Raw genomic sequence first — 18,926 nt, 5'->3', positions numbered from 1 at the left:
TGAAGAAACTATGGTCATCTTTCAAATCTAAGCTTTACTTCTTGTACAACATTAGTTCTTGAAGTATTCTCAGCAATACAGATCTTGAGAGACAAACAAAATCTGACTGACTGGGTATAGAGGGGAACAGCCGAAAGGATTGAACTGTGACTTTGTATCATGAACCACCCACAACAAAGTGCTAAGATATCGTTTGATGGCCATTAGGCTGGGCTTCCATTTTGTGATTGATAATCTGTGATCCTTATCTTTAGAAATTGTCTTACAGTCTCTGCAGAAAGGAGTAATTACAACAGTCAGTCACTGCAACCGCTACCTGGATTCTAAAATGCCTCAAGGACATCAAGAAGAGAAAGCATGCCTGCAGAGACAGTGCTTTTTAAAACCAAAAACTACAGACATTTTTGGATCCCAGAAAGAAGGGAATACTGATAATTCTTGGAAACGGAGAGGACACGTAGCGTTAGCAGCATGCCAAGGTAAAAACTATTCTAACCTGGCATGACTAGAATCTAGTGGTGTCTTCCATCAAGCAACTGCTTCTGTCCTAATTTTTCACAAAGCTTTCAGCTGCTGCCTACTATGCCAGGACCCTTTTGAACAACTAGGAGGAAGACGTGGGAGCAGAAATAGCAACATGTTATTGCCTGCTCTGTAAGCAGTCGTTTGTGTAGCAGTAGGTATTATGTGGTGCTAGCAGGTGTATTGATAATTATAGCAGCACAATACTTTGGGTGAAGGAATGAGATTGCCTGCAAGGTCGATTGAAAAGCATACGAAAAAGAAAGGGAATTTATGGAAAGTGGGTGAATGTTTCATTTTCTTAATTCCTATTTAGTGAGGAACATCTGGCAAACTCCACCAGACAGCTTGGTTTGTTAGACTTCTTTTATTTGCTGCGTTTGTACATAAAGCAATTGGAGTAAGTACTTGTAAAAGAAGTGTGACCCATAATCAGAGTCTTCACAAGAAATGAAGCTGGAGACATGGCAGAATGCAGATGTACGCATGCACACATACACACACACACACATGTGTATATATATATGTATATACACACACACACATGCTAATCTCTGAAATCTTTTTTTACTCCATTTGCTCTGAATATGAGGAACATTCAGAGAGGATCAAATCCCACCTGCTGGGGCTGGTGTGCGAGAGGGTCAGAGACGCGGTGAGCAGTGCAAGCCCCGCACTTGCATGTCAGCCTGCCGGGGCTGGTACCTCCACGCTGGGCTGAGTTCCCTTGAGCAGCATCTTCCCTATTGACCAGCACCACACAACAACCACTGACAGCAGACTTAGCAAACTAGCTGCATCTAAACCAAGGTCTAGTCAACACGATGCCAGTGAGGCCTGGGAGGACCTGATCTCTCTATTTCAGGGCTTTGTTCCCAGCTACTAGGGTGGAGTGGCAGAGAATGACCAAATGGAGTTCCTGAGGAGCTCCCTGTGATCACCAACTCTGGTGGGCAATTCCTCACATCCTTCCCAGGCTCACGGTAGAGTTAGTACAGTCATTTATATTTCATATGAGAAATGAAAGGGTCAGCAAAGCCCACTGGCCCCACTCAGCTTCATCACTTAACTTGTTTGGGCTCCCTTGTCATAGATGGAGTTGTGGAGAGATGAAAGGTCCTCCTCATTTATCGTTGTTGAAAAGCACTTCCAATGGGAAACTCCACTGCTATTTTCATCAGGGTTATGTCCTGTTTTGACACTGTTCTCAGCTTTGTACCAAGGCAGTTAATTTGCAACGCTTGTCCTACAATGTCTTTATAACTTTTGCTTTTAAGATTTCAGGTGGAAAATCCTTTAATGGTGGCCAAGCAGACTTATCTCTTTTTCTCACATTGGCCACTGTGCCAATGCACATATTTAGATTCCCAACTCTTGACCATATTCCCACAAGCTTTGATTTCAGTGGGTTTTCTTCGCTATGCTCATCATCTAATGTACTGTCTTGTACTTTTCCAGTCGACAACTGCACAAACTGATGGTGTCCTATTATAGCTGTTGACATGGAAACATCATAAGAAACTGTTTGTTGGATAAGACTGCTTTTTCACATAGGACAGACAGAGCTTAAATGCCTGTTTTCCTGACTCACTTTCAGCCATTTTAAGCCACAGACAGTTTACCTTCATTGTCACTTCCCCCCTGTGCTGACGGATCATGTTTGGAGTCTCTGCTTAGAAATGAGTCTGTCTGAAACTGACTGTCTTGGTTATAGAAATTTCAAACAAATCCTATTCCCACACGTGGCCAAGTTCTTCATCATCATCGTCTGGCTTGGAAATTATTATTATTAAAGCTGACTCTTTCCTACCTGATGAAGGTCTGAACCAGAAAGCAGGCAGTCCCACTAGGGAACTGGAAAGCAGAATGTACGTGCAATGAAAAGCTATTAAAGCGTCTCTTCAGGAAAAGAAAAGGTGCGCTGCTTCTTTAGAGCAGACATCACTTGTCAAGCACATTACCCGTTCTGGGACATTGTTTCAATAACTTATGAAACAGAACAATAAAGAAAATGTCCAGAAGTATGTACTGCCTACTCCTACTGAAGCTGCTAATAGAAAACTTGTTTCAGCAGGCATTAATAATTGAGCACTGAGAACATGATTTCAGGTCTCAGCCAGTTATTTAAAATCTAACAAATTTTACTGATAATGTAAAGATAAGATGAGTTAGACAAGAATGACTTTGATAAGGACCTGCTTTATATTCTGCTTTATATTCTGAACTTTAGGCAGAGCTTGTTATCTGAGATCACTGTAGGCTGCGGTTTATTCATGCGGGGCTTGGTCCTTTGAGGTGGTACCGCATGCATTACTCTCAATCTTGAACACAAAATATTCAATGATTTGCAAAGCCACAACCAGACAGAAATAAATCTGGTTTTTGTCCCTTTTCAGCACAACTGGAGAAACATCCCTTGCCAAAAGGCTGGCTGGGCTATTGGTTCATGCTGCTGCTAACGATACATCAGACCACATCTCAGGAAGGAATCGGCTGGACTCATTTCATACTGGGTACCTAAGACTAGCAGATCTAATAAACATGAAGATGTGAAAGAGAGAGCTGGTATCAGACATAGAGATGAGATTGTTTCGACTGATGTGTTTACATGTTCAGTTTTCACTCTCCATTAACTGCTTCTTCTTTGTCTGTGAAATGTTATTAAAAATTGCAAACTAACCTCATTTTTCCTTAACTGTTCATTAGTACGAAGACTGCAAAAAAATATCAGATGAATAAGAAAGATAGTAAGTACTAGGAAAAACTGTAGTAGTTTGTGAGGTAGCTAATATTTTCAACTGACCGTATATCAAATATATTGATTTTCACAGTCCTAGGATACAGGTGAGGCATATTGTTATATTTACAGCATCACATTTCAGGGTGGGTTTTTTTTAGCAGCAAAATGCCATCAAACTATAAGCCTGAAGGCCTTTGAATTGTGAATACTCCAAGATTATTCTCACATCTATCTTTCAACTGAGAGTAGCAACACTGCCGTGTGTCTTATTTAAGGCACTTCAGTTAAGGATCTATGAAAACTTCATGGGCATAACACAAGAAAGCGTGACAATCTCACAGCTTCCACTGACATCAGTGAGATGCCGTCTCAAAAAAATCCTGCCTCTGTCCAGATATTCCCTGTTCTTCAATTTTTCAATGAATTTTTAAATTTCTCATTCAGCCTATAATAAGCGTGGCAGGATGAGGAAGGTGGTACTTTTTGTAAATGTCAAAAACCCACGATCCTTCAAGCACATAAACAGTCTGACTTTCATAAGAAAACATTGTATTTGTGTTGCTAAAGACAAGACTTGGTCTCATTTTCCTTCTTCATTTTACAGATAATCACAGGTTCTGTGAGCCTGAGACTGTTGTTCAAAACATGAATCTCAAAATAATAAATAATAACTATTGGATTTATTGCCCATGGTATTAGGTGATTCCTGTATTCCAGCATATCCTTCATCCTTCTCTGTTCCTCGGTATCTCTGATAATTAAGAAAGACCTGAGCGAATAGTTGTTCAATTATACTGTTCAGCTCCTGAATGTCCACCTGTGGAAAAGGTCTCTCAAGCACTCAGAACGACCCTCCTTGCTTTGAAAAATAAAGATTTGCACTGTTTCCTTGGTTCTGAAGCTGAGCAGCTCTCACTGAAGCCACTGAGAATCCTGGTGCCAGCAGGATCTGGAGAAGACTTTGTATTCAGAGGAAGAACAGCTAAGAAGTAGTAATTGGATATTCAGAAACTCATACTTAACCAGGACATGTGAAATGAGTAACGACCCAAGCAGCTTTTAATTTTCCAGTCTGAAATGCCATTTCAAGTGCAACAGCCCATTTCACAAGTGTAGGTTGTGTGCGTACCTATCTGACCATTTCCAAACATGTCTGCTAAGTGCTATCATAAACCCCAGCTTTCTGCATTATGCCATTTAGCACAGATTTTCTGAATGCATGTTTCCATTCTGTGCTATAATTTGGACTGTTCAATTGCCTAGGAATAATCTGAGGTAGGTTGAACACACTGTACTAAAACTCCGCTTTCCTCCACTTACTGTTCAGTAAAGAGAATTCTAATAGTTTCTATCATGCCATTAAAGTACAGGCATGGCTATGTAAGCTCTAGCTATTTCTCCATCAAAACTAAACAATAATGCCTAGGTGCCAAACTCACCCAGTTTCCAGAAATCTAGATTGACCTACAGTGCTCTGAAGCCTGAAAGAAATGTACAGTGTGATGCCATAGCTGGAATCATAAATTCATCCAGCTTGACGACCATGCACTGAACATTTGTGTATCCTCAGTAGTGCTAACAAAATTGGTAAATGAATTTAGAAGGAATCCTGGAGGATAAGAATATGGGGAACAAACCAGATTATATGAACAGGACTGTCAGTGTTTCAAAGCTGCATCGCAGTGTCTTACTGAAACACACAGCAGCAGCGTTCACAGCACAGACAACAGCACTGACAACAGCCAGAGAGCCTGATGGTACAACTTCTTCAAGGTATAAGCACACTCCGTGTGTGTGTGAGAGAAAATGAGGAAGACACTCAGTGTGGATGGGATTCAGGCCACACAACTTTAAGCGTGTCTCCAATATAGATGTTTACATCTCAGCTAATCACCTGAGGCTCCTTCCACTCAACTGTGAGAAACAGACATTTTTAGGGCATCGTTCGCCTGAGCAATTTTAGATGTCTGCTTCTGGATGAGATGAATTGTACTCTGAAAGTGCCAAGTGCATTCCACTGACTCCAGAGAGACACTAGGCAACTAGGTTAAGTGAAGATGTTTGCAATGTATATGTGGATATAGCATATATGGGACACTAACATCTATCTATTTGGATTTTCTTTTTATATATATATATATATATATATATATAAATGTATATATATTCTGTCTCCTTGCAATGAGTATTTAGGTATGACAATTTCATATCTCTTTCTCTTGATCCTTCAATACGTCCCTCTGAAATGCCCCGATGAAATGATACCTTTACCACATTTTTCCGTCCACATCTACATAGAGCTTTCTGTCACCCAGTCTGATGTTATCCCGCGTTCAGATTTCACTACCAGGATGTCTGCAAGAATTGCATTTGTCATGTGGATTTCAGACTGCATCGCAACCTGCTGTGCAGATCTCCCAGGAGAATGTTCCTCGTGGAGCCTTGACCTGATGATCACTGGCTTATGGGCATTCACTGCCCCAGAAAGAGACAGGGAGACTGAATGGCAGCTGTCACAGGCATTATATAAAACCCACCGTGATGCCAGGTTTGACCTTCACAAACTGCCTCAGCCAAACTTCAGCTGTAACTCGGCAAAGTTTCCAAGTGAGAATTTCTGTCATTTGTTGAAAATCCAAGTCTCTGTAAGGAACAGGGCATCATGCTGATTTCTAAGAAGTTCAGGAAATGTGTTTAAGGGTGTCTAATGCCTAATGGAGAATTTGTTGTGCTGGAAATCAGAGTAAACAACCCAAAGTACCTCAGCCTTGACTTCCTCTCACCTGCTGCTATGTTGCTATGGCAAATCTTCGGATTCTGTTCCTCATGGCTCAATGAAAAATGAACCAGGAAACACTCATTTTTAACACATAATGGTTTGTGTTTGTACAGCACCTATCAAAGCTGTGAAATGCTTAGCCCTAATTCCAGCTAGAAGAAGACAAAAATGTAGTGGACTAAGAGGCACCTGTTTGCACTGTGCACAGTTTTTATAATTGGTGCAGCATGGGTTGGAACATAAAGATGGATCGTAAACTTCCTCATTTTGTTGGGAAGACGCTCTGCCCTTGATTACTTTTCCCACTCCAATGCTCTGCCCTGGACAGTTGGTGGAGAGGCAGCTGCAGAACCACTTCTTCTTCTGAAACTACAGCTGGGTCCAGCCCTGTCCCCGTGCTGATTTCCATATCCACCTTTACAGCTGGCTGTACACTTTGCATTGTGCCGATGAATTTGAAAGTAGTGCTGAAGTTGAAATAGCTGCATTTCAGTAAGCTCAACCAGCCCCTTTATACAGGCCAACAAGTAGCCATGATTAGGTGGAATGATGTTTGGTCACTGATGGTAATGAACAGATTTTAAACAGTGAAGTGGCAATGAGAGGGCTGGGGTGTGTGTAAAGCTTTTGAGTTGTTACTGCAGAGTGATGCACCTCTGCAGCACCTGTTTTTGGCTTGGACAATTGGAATTTTTAATTATAGACTTTATTTCAGAATCTGTCTGGTTTGAAAAAAGATTAAAAGGTGCTATGGTTGTTTATTCTGTTTATCTAATTATTTTTCATCTGTAAATCAACAACAGACTGTAAGAAGACAGTTCTTGGATGCCAGATGAGTCCTTAAAACCTTTTCTTCATACATGTAGAGGCAATTACTGAATCTACTTTTACCCTCAGAAATCTAGCACAAATACTTTAAACTCAGGAGGAATCTAGTAAATCAACAGGAAAACCCCTTCATCATGCTTAAGCTCTCAGTTCCCTCCAAAGCCTGGCAATTTTATACTAAAGTTTCAATGGCTGCTCGTATTCACAAAACTTTGCGAAGGACTGTACTTCTCCAGTGTTGACTCTTCAAAAGGCTGTCATGCTCCCTCACCTGTGGGCTAAATAATATGATCTGGCGTTTCCTAAGACTATCAACGGTCACCAAATGTTGCTTGAAAAATTTGACTGTGGATGTGAACCTAGCAGGACAAAGAAATCCAACGTGTCTATTTCAAGACAACTAAATATGTAATCTTATAAGAGCAGATTTTGAAACCTTGAGCCAAAAACACAAAATGGAAGATATGAATTTGCATAAGAAACACTAAAAAAGCCCCATGTATGCATGTATGCATGCATATAGCACAGCATTCAGCTTGTGATGGGTTTGTTTACCCTCCTCATTAATTATGAGCTCATGGCTGAATTCCAATAAATTACAAAGAATAACAGAAGATTTTTTTTTTAGGCTTTCAAATCAGTTATTGAATTCAAATTAAGTTCATTCACCTTGACCAACAAATTTTAAAAAACAAAATTTGCTATGTTTCTCATCCATTTTCTCACTTTCTGCTTTTCTTTCTGCATTTCTTTTCCTCATCAGATTTAGTGACAAAGAGGATATAGGCTCCCAGAGTGTTAACAGCATTTCCTACTGCTCAGTCCTCCCCTGGAGGCTTATAATACTTTGCCTTTAGTGTTGTGGACTTTCTGATAACATCCCAAACAGAGATGCAGGATTTGTGATACAAAAGGAACAGGTAATACTGAAAAAAAGAATTCACAAAATTCCTGGGAAATACTCCAAGAAGGAACAGAAAGACTTAAGACAGACTGGGATAGAGAAATAAAAGAATAATGAAAATCAGAAACGTCAGATTATGCATAGATAAAAGATCATGTGAATGAACTACACAATTTCTTCTGAAAAAGTAATATTTGATTGTTTTTTTGTGGTATACCCACTGCTTAATTGTGACTTTTCATTGCTTTCAGCCAACTACTTCTAGTCCTACATTCAACATCTTATCCCCATATTAAATTTTACCTCTCTTCATTTAGTACAAATTCTTTTATACATCTGAATTAAAAATGCTATGCTATTTCAGTAGGGGCTGAATGGGGAAATTACAGACTGCAAGATAAAGAAGAAAACACTGCATCCAGTGAATCTCACATCCACTGGCAAATCTGCTTACAGAACTTTGCATTTTCTTACCCTCTTTCCTGTTGGCATTTCTGTGAGCAGATAATGACACTCATTTTCAATTATTACAACTTATGTAGACCTTAACTTTATTTCCTTGCACTGCCTAGAACAGAGTTATTTACTTTGATTAAGATCTCCGGCTAAAAAATAACTATGCTTGTATTCAGTGAAGTACAGCAAAATCACTACATCCCAAAGAAAGGAAAACAGCAAACTGGAATCATAAGCTTGGCATTACAGCTACAGATTTGCAACATATGGTAATTTGCCTCTAGTTCTCTTGCACGTGCTGACCAAAATAATCCGTTGAAACAGAAATCTCCTGAGTTGTAAGAAAATAAAATAAAAAAAGCTAAATCCTAAACATTTCACATGGGTCTTGGGCTGTAAAGAGTTTATCCATGAAGTGAAAATTTCAGTCTCTGACAACAAGCAGATTTCTGAACCCACATTTATTTTTTTCCTTAGTGCCTAATGTAGACACAAGCTACCTTTGTAATTAGTGTATACGATTTGAATTAACAATGCCTAGAAGCAACTGCACTACAAACACATTATAATAACATGTGAAATACAGAGCGTCTCAGACAGACTTCTCAGAGCTGGACACTGCCAATAGTGTGGGTTTGACTGCAAAAAAATGATGCTAACAAAAGTGACTGAGGCTTTTGAGGTTTTCTGCTTGGGAGGTTTGGGGCATTTTTAGGAAGGACTCTGGAATAAAAGAACAGTTTTTGCATTTAAGGTTTGGGAAGTGATATTTAGATATGCAGCTAAGACATCAAAGCTTCCTGCAGAGAAGCACCAGGGCATATCAGCTTAGTGAGACCACATCCAGAATTCATGAACTAGCAGAAAACCAGGCTCATCGGTGCACGCAGAGCAATACCGTATAGAAGAACTAGGCTAGTCCAGATGCAGCACAGATATATTATCTTGGCAGAGTGTGCAAGCTAATAAGCCTCAGTTCTCAGCAGGGCTTATCAGGTCGATGCTGATACAGGGGTAATTGAGCTTTGCTGCCACTCAAACCGATAAGTTGTTCAGGACTCTGTGTTAGCCCATTGTGTGTACACCTGAATTGACTTGCGGTTACTGGCTTGAACTTCGCGCACCATTGTTCACCACATTTTGGCTTCCTGGCTTACCGCAAGCAAAGAAAACTTGGACCTGTCCCTACATGTCCAATGAGTGTAGCCTTTCATAAAATGCAAATTCAGGGAGCTGATCAAAGCTCCCAACATTAAAGTCACTCTGTGTTTGGTCTAGGAAAAACCTCCTGCAGGTGTCATAGTTCCACAAGTAAACACAGAGCTGGAGAAGTCGGGGAAGGTTAGAGATGCATTGAAAACCGTGTCACTTCCAACCTGATCTTGCCCAGCAGAAAGGTCACTGGTAACAGTGATCCATTTTCCTTCAGTCCTTGCTCTTTCTGGCAGCAGTACCAATTAGTGCTTCACCTGGTTGCTGCCCACTAGAATAAGACCATCCATGCTAACATTTAAGTTTTTCCTTCCTTCTCTCCTACCTCACCCCTTCATGCTGAGGGCATAATGACATAATGTAGAATTTAGCCTTAATTGGATCTCTGCAATGTTATCACCTGAATTAGCTCCCCCATGAATAATTATCACTGCCTGGAGGCTGACAAATTGCTTCCCTCTACTTCATGATTGTCAGGAATTTCAAATTATATGCTGAGCATTGGGGAAAAAAAAATGAAAAAGAAAAGCCTAGAGAAGCATAATTATTAAGTTTATTGAAATATTTGGCACGGAGTCCCATTGTCTCCCTGTCTCAAAAGGGATGAGTGACAGCAAGAACTTTGCTAGGGGCAATTCAGCAACACCCAGTCTTTCAGCCAGCAACGGCTATGGCAATACTCTCGCACAGTCAAAGCAAAACTATAACCACTGCTACCACCTGGCTCACAGTTAGGCAGCTCCTGTGTTCTTCACTACTCCATTTAAGCTGCATACATCAGCTTGTTTAGCATCTCATCTGCATATTTGATCATGCTAGGTAGCTGGTAAATTCTTCGTAGCATAGACTGATAGAAGCGTAAACATATGCGCGGGATAGCAGCAGATTGTCATGCATTTACACTAGCGCATAATATTCCTTGCTTTGTAAGAACAAGGTCTTGGGGAAAACGTGCTTTCATGAGAACAATCATTCCATGTCTGGGCAAGACCTTGCACAGAAATGCCATGCGTCACTGCACCACAATATCCATCTCAGATATCGAAAGAGCTGACAACTGGTAAGAAATCTTCATCTCATAAAACCAAATCACTATAAAAGCTTAATGCTCTTTGAAAACGGCTTGAAATGATCGGATTAGGCAACAGGGCTTTATCCAATTTTCACATTAATGACGCTGTGCTTGTAAGATAGAAGCATTTCTCAGTTCAGTTCAATTTAGTCCCTCAAACTTCTTTTCCACCTTGCTGAACCCACACCACACAAATGAGACATAGGCAAGGTAGTTGCCGCCATATTCCCAGCAGAAAGCTCTCCCTCCTCACCTGACATACAGTGACCTCTTCTGATTAGTCCTCAGGGAGCCAGACCCAGAACTCATGCTGTGATTCATCATCTGCTCACGCAGGTCATGGATTTTTGCCTCAAACCGAGCGTACTCTGAGGAGATAAAAAAAATAGACAATAAAGATATTTTCGTTTTCTTGACCTATATAATCATTATGGCTGCTAAATGCAAATTAAAATTAAATTAATGAGTGTAAGTCATGTCCTGAAAATTGAAGTCTAATAGAAACTCGCATTAATATACTATTTTAGGTAAATGTATGACCTCTTTATTGTGGTACCTGAACATTTCACCAGTGACTGTGTGAAAAATCAAATAGCTAGACCATCTCTTGCAGTTTCAGGAAAGGAAAGGTGGCTTAAAGTGTGTTACAAAACATCTTTCAGTCCACAAAAAGGATGTTGAAAGCAGTTTTCCACTCTATCATTCCTCCTTCCAAAGAGTGAGATGCATTGTCAGGGGCAGTGGGGTGAAGTAACTCAAGTAACTCAAGTTACTAATGAGTCAAGCAAATCATACCGAAGGGAAGGAGATACACCAAAACATAATTATCCCTGAAGCAGCTGTGAAATTGTTGTATGAGCAATAAGCCACCTTATTTACCCAGCCCATTGAGGATTGGGCTCTGTTTCTTTTAAATAGGCGGGAGCCATAGCTGGGTCTTAGGGTGGGTGATCCCAGAAACTCCAGACCTGTTTAAGCTGCATAAGAATGGCACGAAGCCAGTTTCCAGACCATGTTCTCCTCCATAGTTCTGCTGGTAGCTCTGTAAAACTTTGCAACCTGCTGACCAGCAACACAGGGCCAGCACTGGAGCAAGGATTCAGCTAGAAGTGTATTATTTGGTGAGGCTCCTTTCTGAAAGGACAAATCCCTCCTACAGCCTGGTCAGCAGTCCCTCCTGCTGACATGTTCCCCTTGCTCATTGTGTGACCTAATGGGTGAAGTTTTGGGTTGCAAGAGGAAAAGTTGAAGTTTTGGAGACAAACTCTAGTTCCTTAAAACTGAAAACCTACAGGCAATGCTCCAGTAACACAGAGAGTCATAATTCAGCCTAAATCCGGGAAATCTAGCAACGCGAGCTAGAAGACTAACGTGAGGGGGTGTACAAAATCCATTTCAGTGAGTCAGTGGCACTTTGAAGAGTGAGATGTTGCAGACTGATGCCAGCAAAGAGAATGAGATGTTCCCTGCACCTTAATGTTTTCTTTCATTGCCTGCTTCGAAATGAGGGTCTACATTTCACCACAGCAAGTCTGGAGCAGAAGTGAAATCAGCACACAAGGTTTCCTCCCTTACAGGACGGAGCTACACCCCACCAGATCACGCCACCTCTCACTTTAAGCAAAGAAATCTTTACTGTGCAGTTACAACCTATTGGTCTGCTCCCTGTTTGTTGCTGTATGAGCTATGTGAGAATGCTGTAAAACAGCAATACTCTCATTTTCTCCTCACAGAAATCTCAGAATTATTTTTGTTTGATGATTCGCTGTTCACACTGGCTCAGTTCCCAGAATGTCTAGATGCTTTGCAACAACAACTAATTCATTTTATTCAGTGCCCTTTAACTTTTCATTAGATAATAACATCTGACCTTTCCAAGATCCCCCATCTTGCATAGACATTAGCTACCTTCAAGCTGGCTTAGCAGGGTGGTTTGATTTAGGCTTTTATGTTTGGATTTTTCCCTTCTTCTTCTTCTTCATGTTCTTCATCTTCTTCCTTGATGCATTTTAACTCCCTTACCATTGAGCTTCTTTGGCATTACCTACTGAGTTTGTTAAGTGATGGTGGCTACTTTGCCAGCCAGCTGGGAACCACTGCTGTGGTATAAGACTCTTCAGTCTTCCCACATGCCTATGACTTCACCGAATGCAGCTGAAATTCTGCATATCAGGAGAAGAGACACTCCTACATGCAGACTGTCTTTCAGATTTGCTCTGTAGCTTGTTTCTTGCTCATTTCTTTCACCTAGAGTACATCTTTAAACTTCTCAGTAATTTAAAATCCCAAATCCTTTGAGGAACCAAGGCTCCTACAAACCTGTGTTGTTTTTTAAAATAGAGTTTAGCTTTGAAGTGTTTATCCCAGTGTAGGATTTAAGTTTGCTCTATGTGAGTCATATTTGTTCTATTCCCCCGCTCTAGAATTTATTTAGTAAATAATCATCTCTCGAGCAGGGCTTTGTTTAACTTGTATTTCATTATAACAGATTTAACATTTCTTCCTGGCAAATAGGAAAGGGGATCTTAGAAACAAAAATCTTGCCTTTCTCTTCACACAGTGTCAGTCTTCTGCATACAGACAGAATACTATGATTTTAAGGGTTGTTACTAGGTCTTTTTTATGTGTGGTCGACACACTGAAGAAGGCAGTAAACATAAAGTGTAATTCAGCTTCTTTGGTGTTTTACATCTGGGTGAGGCCAAAGATGAATGATTTACTGTCGTGCTGTAATGGCAGCTTTCCCTTTAATAATCAGCCATATCCCAGGCAGACTCTGTATTTGAGGTGTGGGAGTAACTCCCAGATTTAGACACCGATCTGGAGAGTGAGAAGAGAGGACTGAAAATATGAGTCTCTGTAGCACAGCATCCAGCCATTTGCAACTTGAACATCAGCTCATGAGACACTCGGATGACTACAGTTTGGTCAGATGATGAAGTTATAACTTGTGTTCTGACTTCAAAGCGCACTTGGAATTTAACTGATTTTAACTGGCTGTAAATTTATTCTGAATTTAATAATCTGTCTGTTTCCAGAAGACATTTTGAAACCACAGCACATCTTAAGAATTTTGTGATGAAACTTCAGGGTTCAAGCTACTGCTCCCTGCTTGAGATTAAAAAATACTGAAGTACTAATGATAGATCTGTTTGTGTTGCTGAGATGTTTTTGGATTGAAATGCACAGATAATTTGCAAATACCCAAATTAATGGGCCTATATTTTCCCACAATATCTTCTTCATACTTTTGCATCAAAAAAATCTGAAATGTACATCAGTGCCTTTCTCCTGACAAATGCCTGGATTACAAATTGCAAGGCCATCTATTCAGGTAGTATTTAATCCAGCTCAGTCCAGCTTCTTTAATCTCAGTCCTCCTAGTTCTCCTACTGATGCTTGGATATTACAGCGACAGCTGCATTTGAACTGTGAACAGAAGAAGAAAGAGTGATGCTCCATTTCTGCAATCAGAACTGCTATGGTAGTCTTGCCTGCTGGGAAAAAAGTCCTTTTTTCTTAACACTTCTTTATATAAGGGGTCATTCCAGAGGAGCTGTTTCCTAATAGGTTTGCATTTGCTAGGTGCAAATAAGTGTCAGTGCTAAAGTCCAGAAAAACACTTCGTGCTTCCTTCAAAATCAGCACTAAATCTAAATAACACACTTTCAAGGCTCCTACGCAATTAAAAGGACACTGAGGTTGTGACATGCTGACAAGAAATACAGCTAAAGCTGATTCACTGATTTCGTGCCCTTTAAAGAAAGGAAGAACAAAGAACGTACTGCTGCCGGAGTGCGCCATTAGCAAAATTTACCAAATTTGACTTACCAAAATCCGTCTGCAAAGGTCCTACATGTTGCCTGATTCACTAACGATCTAACAAACGAACTCTGGTAGCTGAAGAAACTGATGAAGTTCTGCACTAGACTGAAAGGCCGAATGGGTCAGCAAACTGTAACGCATACCATTCCTGGGGTCAGACCAGATGATATAATTGTACTGGTCTGTGGCTCTGGAAATGCTGTAAAAACCAGGGCAGATGAGATGGAGGGAGGTGTTTGTTCATACTCTGCTTCAAAGCTGGCTCAGGGCTCACCACGGTGTAGGCAGAGATGTATTTAGCCATCCTGAAATACAACTCGCTAGCCCTGGAGATGCGGAGCTAGTGCCGTTGGGTGTGGGAGAGGAGATTGCTGCAGCTAGGAATGGCCTGCCCGCAGGGACAGCAAGCCCATTTGCAGGGCTCTGGCATTGACATGTTGGGCTCTGCGTGGGCTGCCAGCCCCAGCAATGTTGTCCCAAGCAAGTGCCCATTTTTCCAGGGGTCTATTTCCTAAAATTGGCTCTGCTCAGCTCTCTGGGCAGTCAGGAGAGAGAGAAGAGTCAGCCTCAATTTCTACAGTGTGAATTGTCCCCGAGCCCAACCAAGGCCAAAACCGAGTGAATTTGTCAAATACAGACACTGACGTCTACCTGCTCCATACATGACTCACTGGCCTGAATATGCAGACAGGGAGCTGGTTTTTTTCCTTCTACCTCATTCCAACAGCTTGCCAAGTGCTATATCTGGGACTCACATATATTCTAACCTTTGAATATTACTGCAATCATTTGGCTTTCCAAGGCACTTGCACTTGTTGAAAGGACTGGGTAGACCTTTTCGAGTAATCTTCAAAAGCTTTGAACCTTCTCCTTCATTCATATACTGAGAAATAAAAGCAAGGTACATGGCCAGCCCCACTAAAAACTCATCCAAAACCCCAAACCCTGATAGCAATGCACTTAAACTGAAACTTCAAATTTAGCTGGGCAAGATCAAAACTATGAACTACAAAGCCTGCCTCATCCACTTTGGCATCTGAGGGTATGCAGACATCTGCATTTTTACTACTGAAGTGATTTAGGTATCTAAAATCCTGCCACCCCTTCTACCACTGCACAGGTTGGTCCCAACATGGTCAGGAGTAGTTGTTTTAACAACCCCCCCCCCCCCCCCCCCCTTTTGAGCTTCCTATCAACTAGCTTTGATGGCCCATGATCTGACTTGGCATACAAGCTCCTCTGAGTCCTATAACTCAACACTTAAGTCTTCCCACATGTTGTGTAGGAAAATGCCATGAGTTTGGGAGATCCAAGGTGGATGCCTAGACATTATGGATAGTTGGGATGAGTGCTGCGGTGACTTAAGTCCTTTCATATATAGAGAGCAAGGACTTTTTCAATGAAAATAAGCAGTGTATTCAACGTTTAGGTACAAATTCTCCAAGTCACTTCAGAAATGTGTGGGCTATGAGGATGGTGAGGGGACTGGAACATCTCTCCTACGAGGAGAGGCTGAGGGACCTGGGCTTGTTCAGCCTGAAGAAGAGAAGGCTGAGAGGGGACCTAATATATACTTACAAATATCTGAAGGGTGGGTGTCAAGAGGAGGGGGCCAAACTCTTTTCAGTAGTGCCCAGCGACAGGACAAGGGGCAACGGGCACAAACTGAGGCACAGGAAGTTCTGTCTGAACATGAGGAAGAACTTCTTCCCTCTGAGGGTGACGGAGCACTGGAACAGGCTGCCCAGGGAGGTTGTGGACTCTCCTTCTCTGGAGATATTCAAGACCCGCCTGGACGCAGTCCTGTGCAGCTTGCTGTAGGTGACCCTGCTTTGGCAGGAGGGTTGGACTAGATGACCCACAGAGGTCCCTTCCAACCCCTACCATTCTGTGATTCTGTGAATCTGTGATTCTGTGATTCTGTGAAATGGCCTAAAAGGCTATGATACTTGAGCACACAAGGAAGCTCTTGGAAGTCTCAGATCCATTTTGAGAGGCTAAAAATTCATGCAAGCAACCAAACCTCAAGAAAGTTTTAGAAAATTATAGTGAAAATCAAGTAATTTCTAAATCGAAAAATAGCTAAGACAGAGATGTTATATCTGATGGCTTGGTGCTACTCTTTGGTCATATAAATAAAGAATAGCTGTGATAGATTAATAATTATGCTGCAGCTCTTCTATGAGAAATCGTTGCAGAATTTTACAAAGCTATATTACAGTTATTTTGCACTTCTAAGTTTATAATAAAGATTGTAACTTTGATGGAATTTAGAGAACATGACAACAAAAAAGCCCTGATCCTACAAGTAACGTACAGTTAAGCAACTCAAATGCTGATGTATTATACAATAGTGAAAATAATAGTTCAGCATCACAGTCCAAGTCTTTATTAGTTGAATGCTTTTAGTGCTGGCACCTTTCAAGATATAGCAATTCTTTCTGTCATCAGGTATCAAAATTTGCTTTCTTGTGTAATTCAGGATCATCATTGTTTGCTTCTAGATGATAATAGGTAGCCTAATTGCTGCTTTTGTGCTTCTAAAATAATGCATCTCTAACCCACTTCAGCAAATGGAGAAGTAATGATGGCTATAACGCAGGCAGGAGGAAAACGCAGCATATATCTTTTGGACTCTGTCAGGGGGTGAAAGGGAAGTAAAACTCGAACTGTGCAATTTTAACAGACTACACTGCTTAAAAACAAAATACAACAAAAAGCTAAGAAGGTATTAGTTAGAGACAGAATTTTGTCACCTCAGAAAGGTATGTTGGAGAACTCTGGACGCTATAATAAAGGGATAGCTGCCAGACCATCTTCTGCATCAGTATCAATTTGACATAATTTCAGTCGATCCAGGACAGCTTAAATCTTCTGAGATTTTGTTCTGTTTATGGGAACTCAAATTGTACAGCACTACGGCAAGTCATGAACTTCTTTCCTCGGACATCTGAGATAGCAATGTGCATGATACTACTATTATGGTAACATTACTTATACTATGTATGTAAATCTTTTTTTTTTTTACCTCTACCTCCTCTTAGCAGATGCCTTAGCTGAATTGTTTAGGATTTAAAACAATAGAAGGATGCATTACTTCCTACAGTGAATATTTCCCATATCCGCCCTTTGCCCACAGTGCTGTCCAGTCACCAGTTTTACACACGGAGGTGAGATGAAGGTGAGCAGACCAGCATCAAGACTTCAGAGGACTGGCTGCTATTCTTGCTTTTCCACAGATTTGCAGTGTGAACCTGGGTGAGTCATAAAGAGTAAATCCCAGCACCTAAGGCAGAGATATGGATGCTAGATTAACACTGTGTCTTTGGCTATGCCTGCCAGATGGCTGGCATCCCACAGCTCTGAAAGCCTTTGAAACTACTATAATACACATAAAAAGTGAAAGCATGTGCAAAAAGATGTGAACTGCTAATACTTTTGGTTAGTATTTTATGTCTTATGTTTATGACTTTTTTATTCAATTTTTGCTAAAATTACGCTGACCGCTGTTTTTAGATGATTAGGAGGTCAATCTACAGCTGCTTGAAGTTGCAAGCAATTACACAGCAGGTTAATGATGGTGAAAAACCTTTGTTGTTTTGTGGTAATTCTTGAAGAAATGAATAAGCAAACACAGTATATTTAGGTACAGAACACCTTTCCTGTGAAGAAAGGCTGAGACAATTGGGGCTATTCAGCCTGGAGAAGAGAAGGCGGTGGGGAGACATTATTGTGGCCTTTCAGTACTTAAAGAGGGCTCATAAGAAAGGCGGGGACAGATTTTTTAGCAGGGCCTGTTGCGATAGGACAAGGGGTAATGGTTCTAAACTGAAAGAGGGTAGTTTCAGACTAGGTACAAGGAAGATATTTTTTACAATGAGTGTGGTGAAACACTGGAACAGGTTGCCCAGAGGGGAGGTGGGAGCTCCATCCCTGGAAGTGTTCAAAGTGAGGTTGGCTGGGGCTCTGAGCAACCTGATCGAGTTGAAGATGTCCCTGCTCATTGCAGGGAGGTTGGACTAGGTGAACTTTAAAGATTCTTTCCAGCTGAAACTATTCTAAGATTCTATGACTCTGTGATTCCTGTACCTTCCTCCTCCATATCTGGTGTTGGGCACTGCCAGGGACACAGTTCTGGACATGGCTGACTTTAGATCTCATATTGTATGGCAAATGCTATGCTTTTAGTAAGTCTGAAAGATCAATTAGATTTAATAATCAGCTAAATTCATCACTTGACAGGAAAAAATACACACAATTCTGTTGCCATCAATAGGCAATGCAAAAGTGTGCATGATTTAGTGGAGAAAGTGTTGCTCATAAGGCATTGCTCCATTCATGATGCACTGAGCAACAGAACAAGTTATGCTGCTACTTCTTATCAGTCATAGAAATCCCCTGAGCTCATTCAAAGGAAATGAAAAACACAGATTTCAATATGGGAGAAGGGAAGATACATTTGCATTTTATTACTTTTTATTGGTTAGAATATATCTGCTTGTTTTTATTGGAATACTTTCAACACACCTTTTCAAGAACCTTTAAAAAATAATGACACAGGCATATTTACTGATTTTACTTATTGTTT

At 40.9% G+C, this 18,926-nt stretch overlaps 1 protein-coding gene across 27 annotated transcripts in view; it reads right to left on the bottom strand.

Moving 5' to 3' along the window:
* Positions 1-18,926, bottom strand: part of DLG2 (discs large MAGUK scaffold protein 2) — a 1,094,951-nt gene that overhangs the window by 92,071 nt on the left and 983,954 nt on the right. For all 27 annotated transcript variants that reach the window (XM_075416649.1, XM_075416588.1, XM_075416597.1 and 24 more), the window contains one exon: positions 10,767-10,881. In XM_075416649.1, the coding sequence (XP_075272764.1) occupies positions 10,767-10,881 (115 nt within the window). The remainder of the gene's footprint in view (positions 1-10,766; positions 10,882-18,926) is intronic.

Source organism: Opisthocomus hoazin, chromosome 1 (genome assembly GCF_030867145.1).
Source record: "Opisthocomus hoazin isolate bOpiHoa1 chromosome 1, bOpiHoa1.hap1, whole genome shotgun sequence".
NCBI lineage: Eukaryota > Metazoa > Chordata > Aves > Opisthocomiformes > Opisthocomidae > Opisthocomus > Opisthocomus hoazin.
This window is presented reverse-complemented; position numbering and strand designations above follow the sequence as displayed.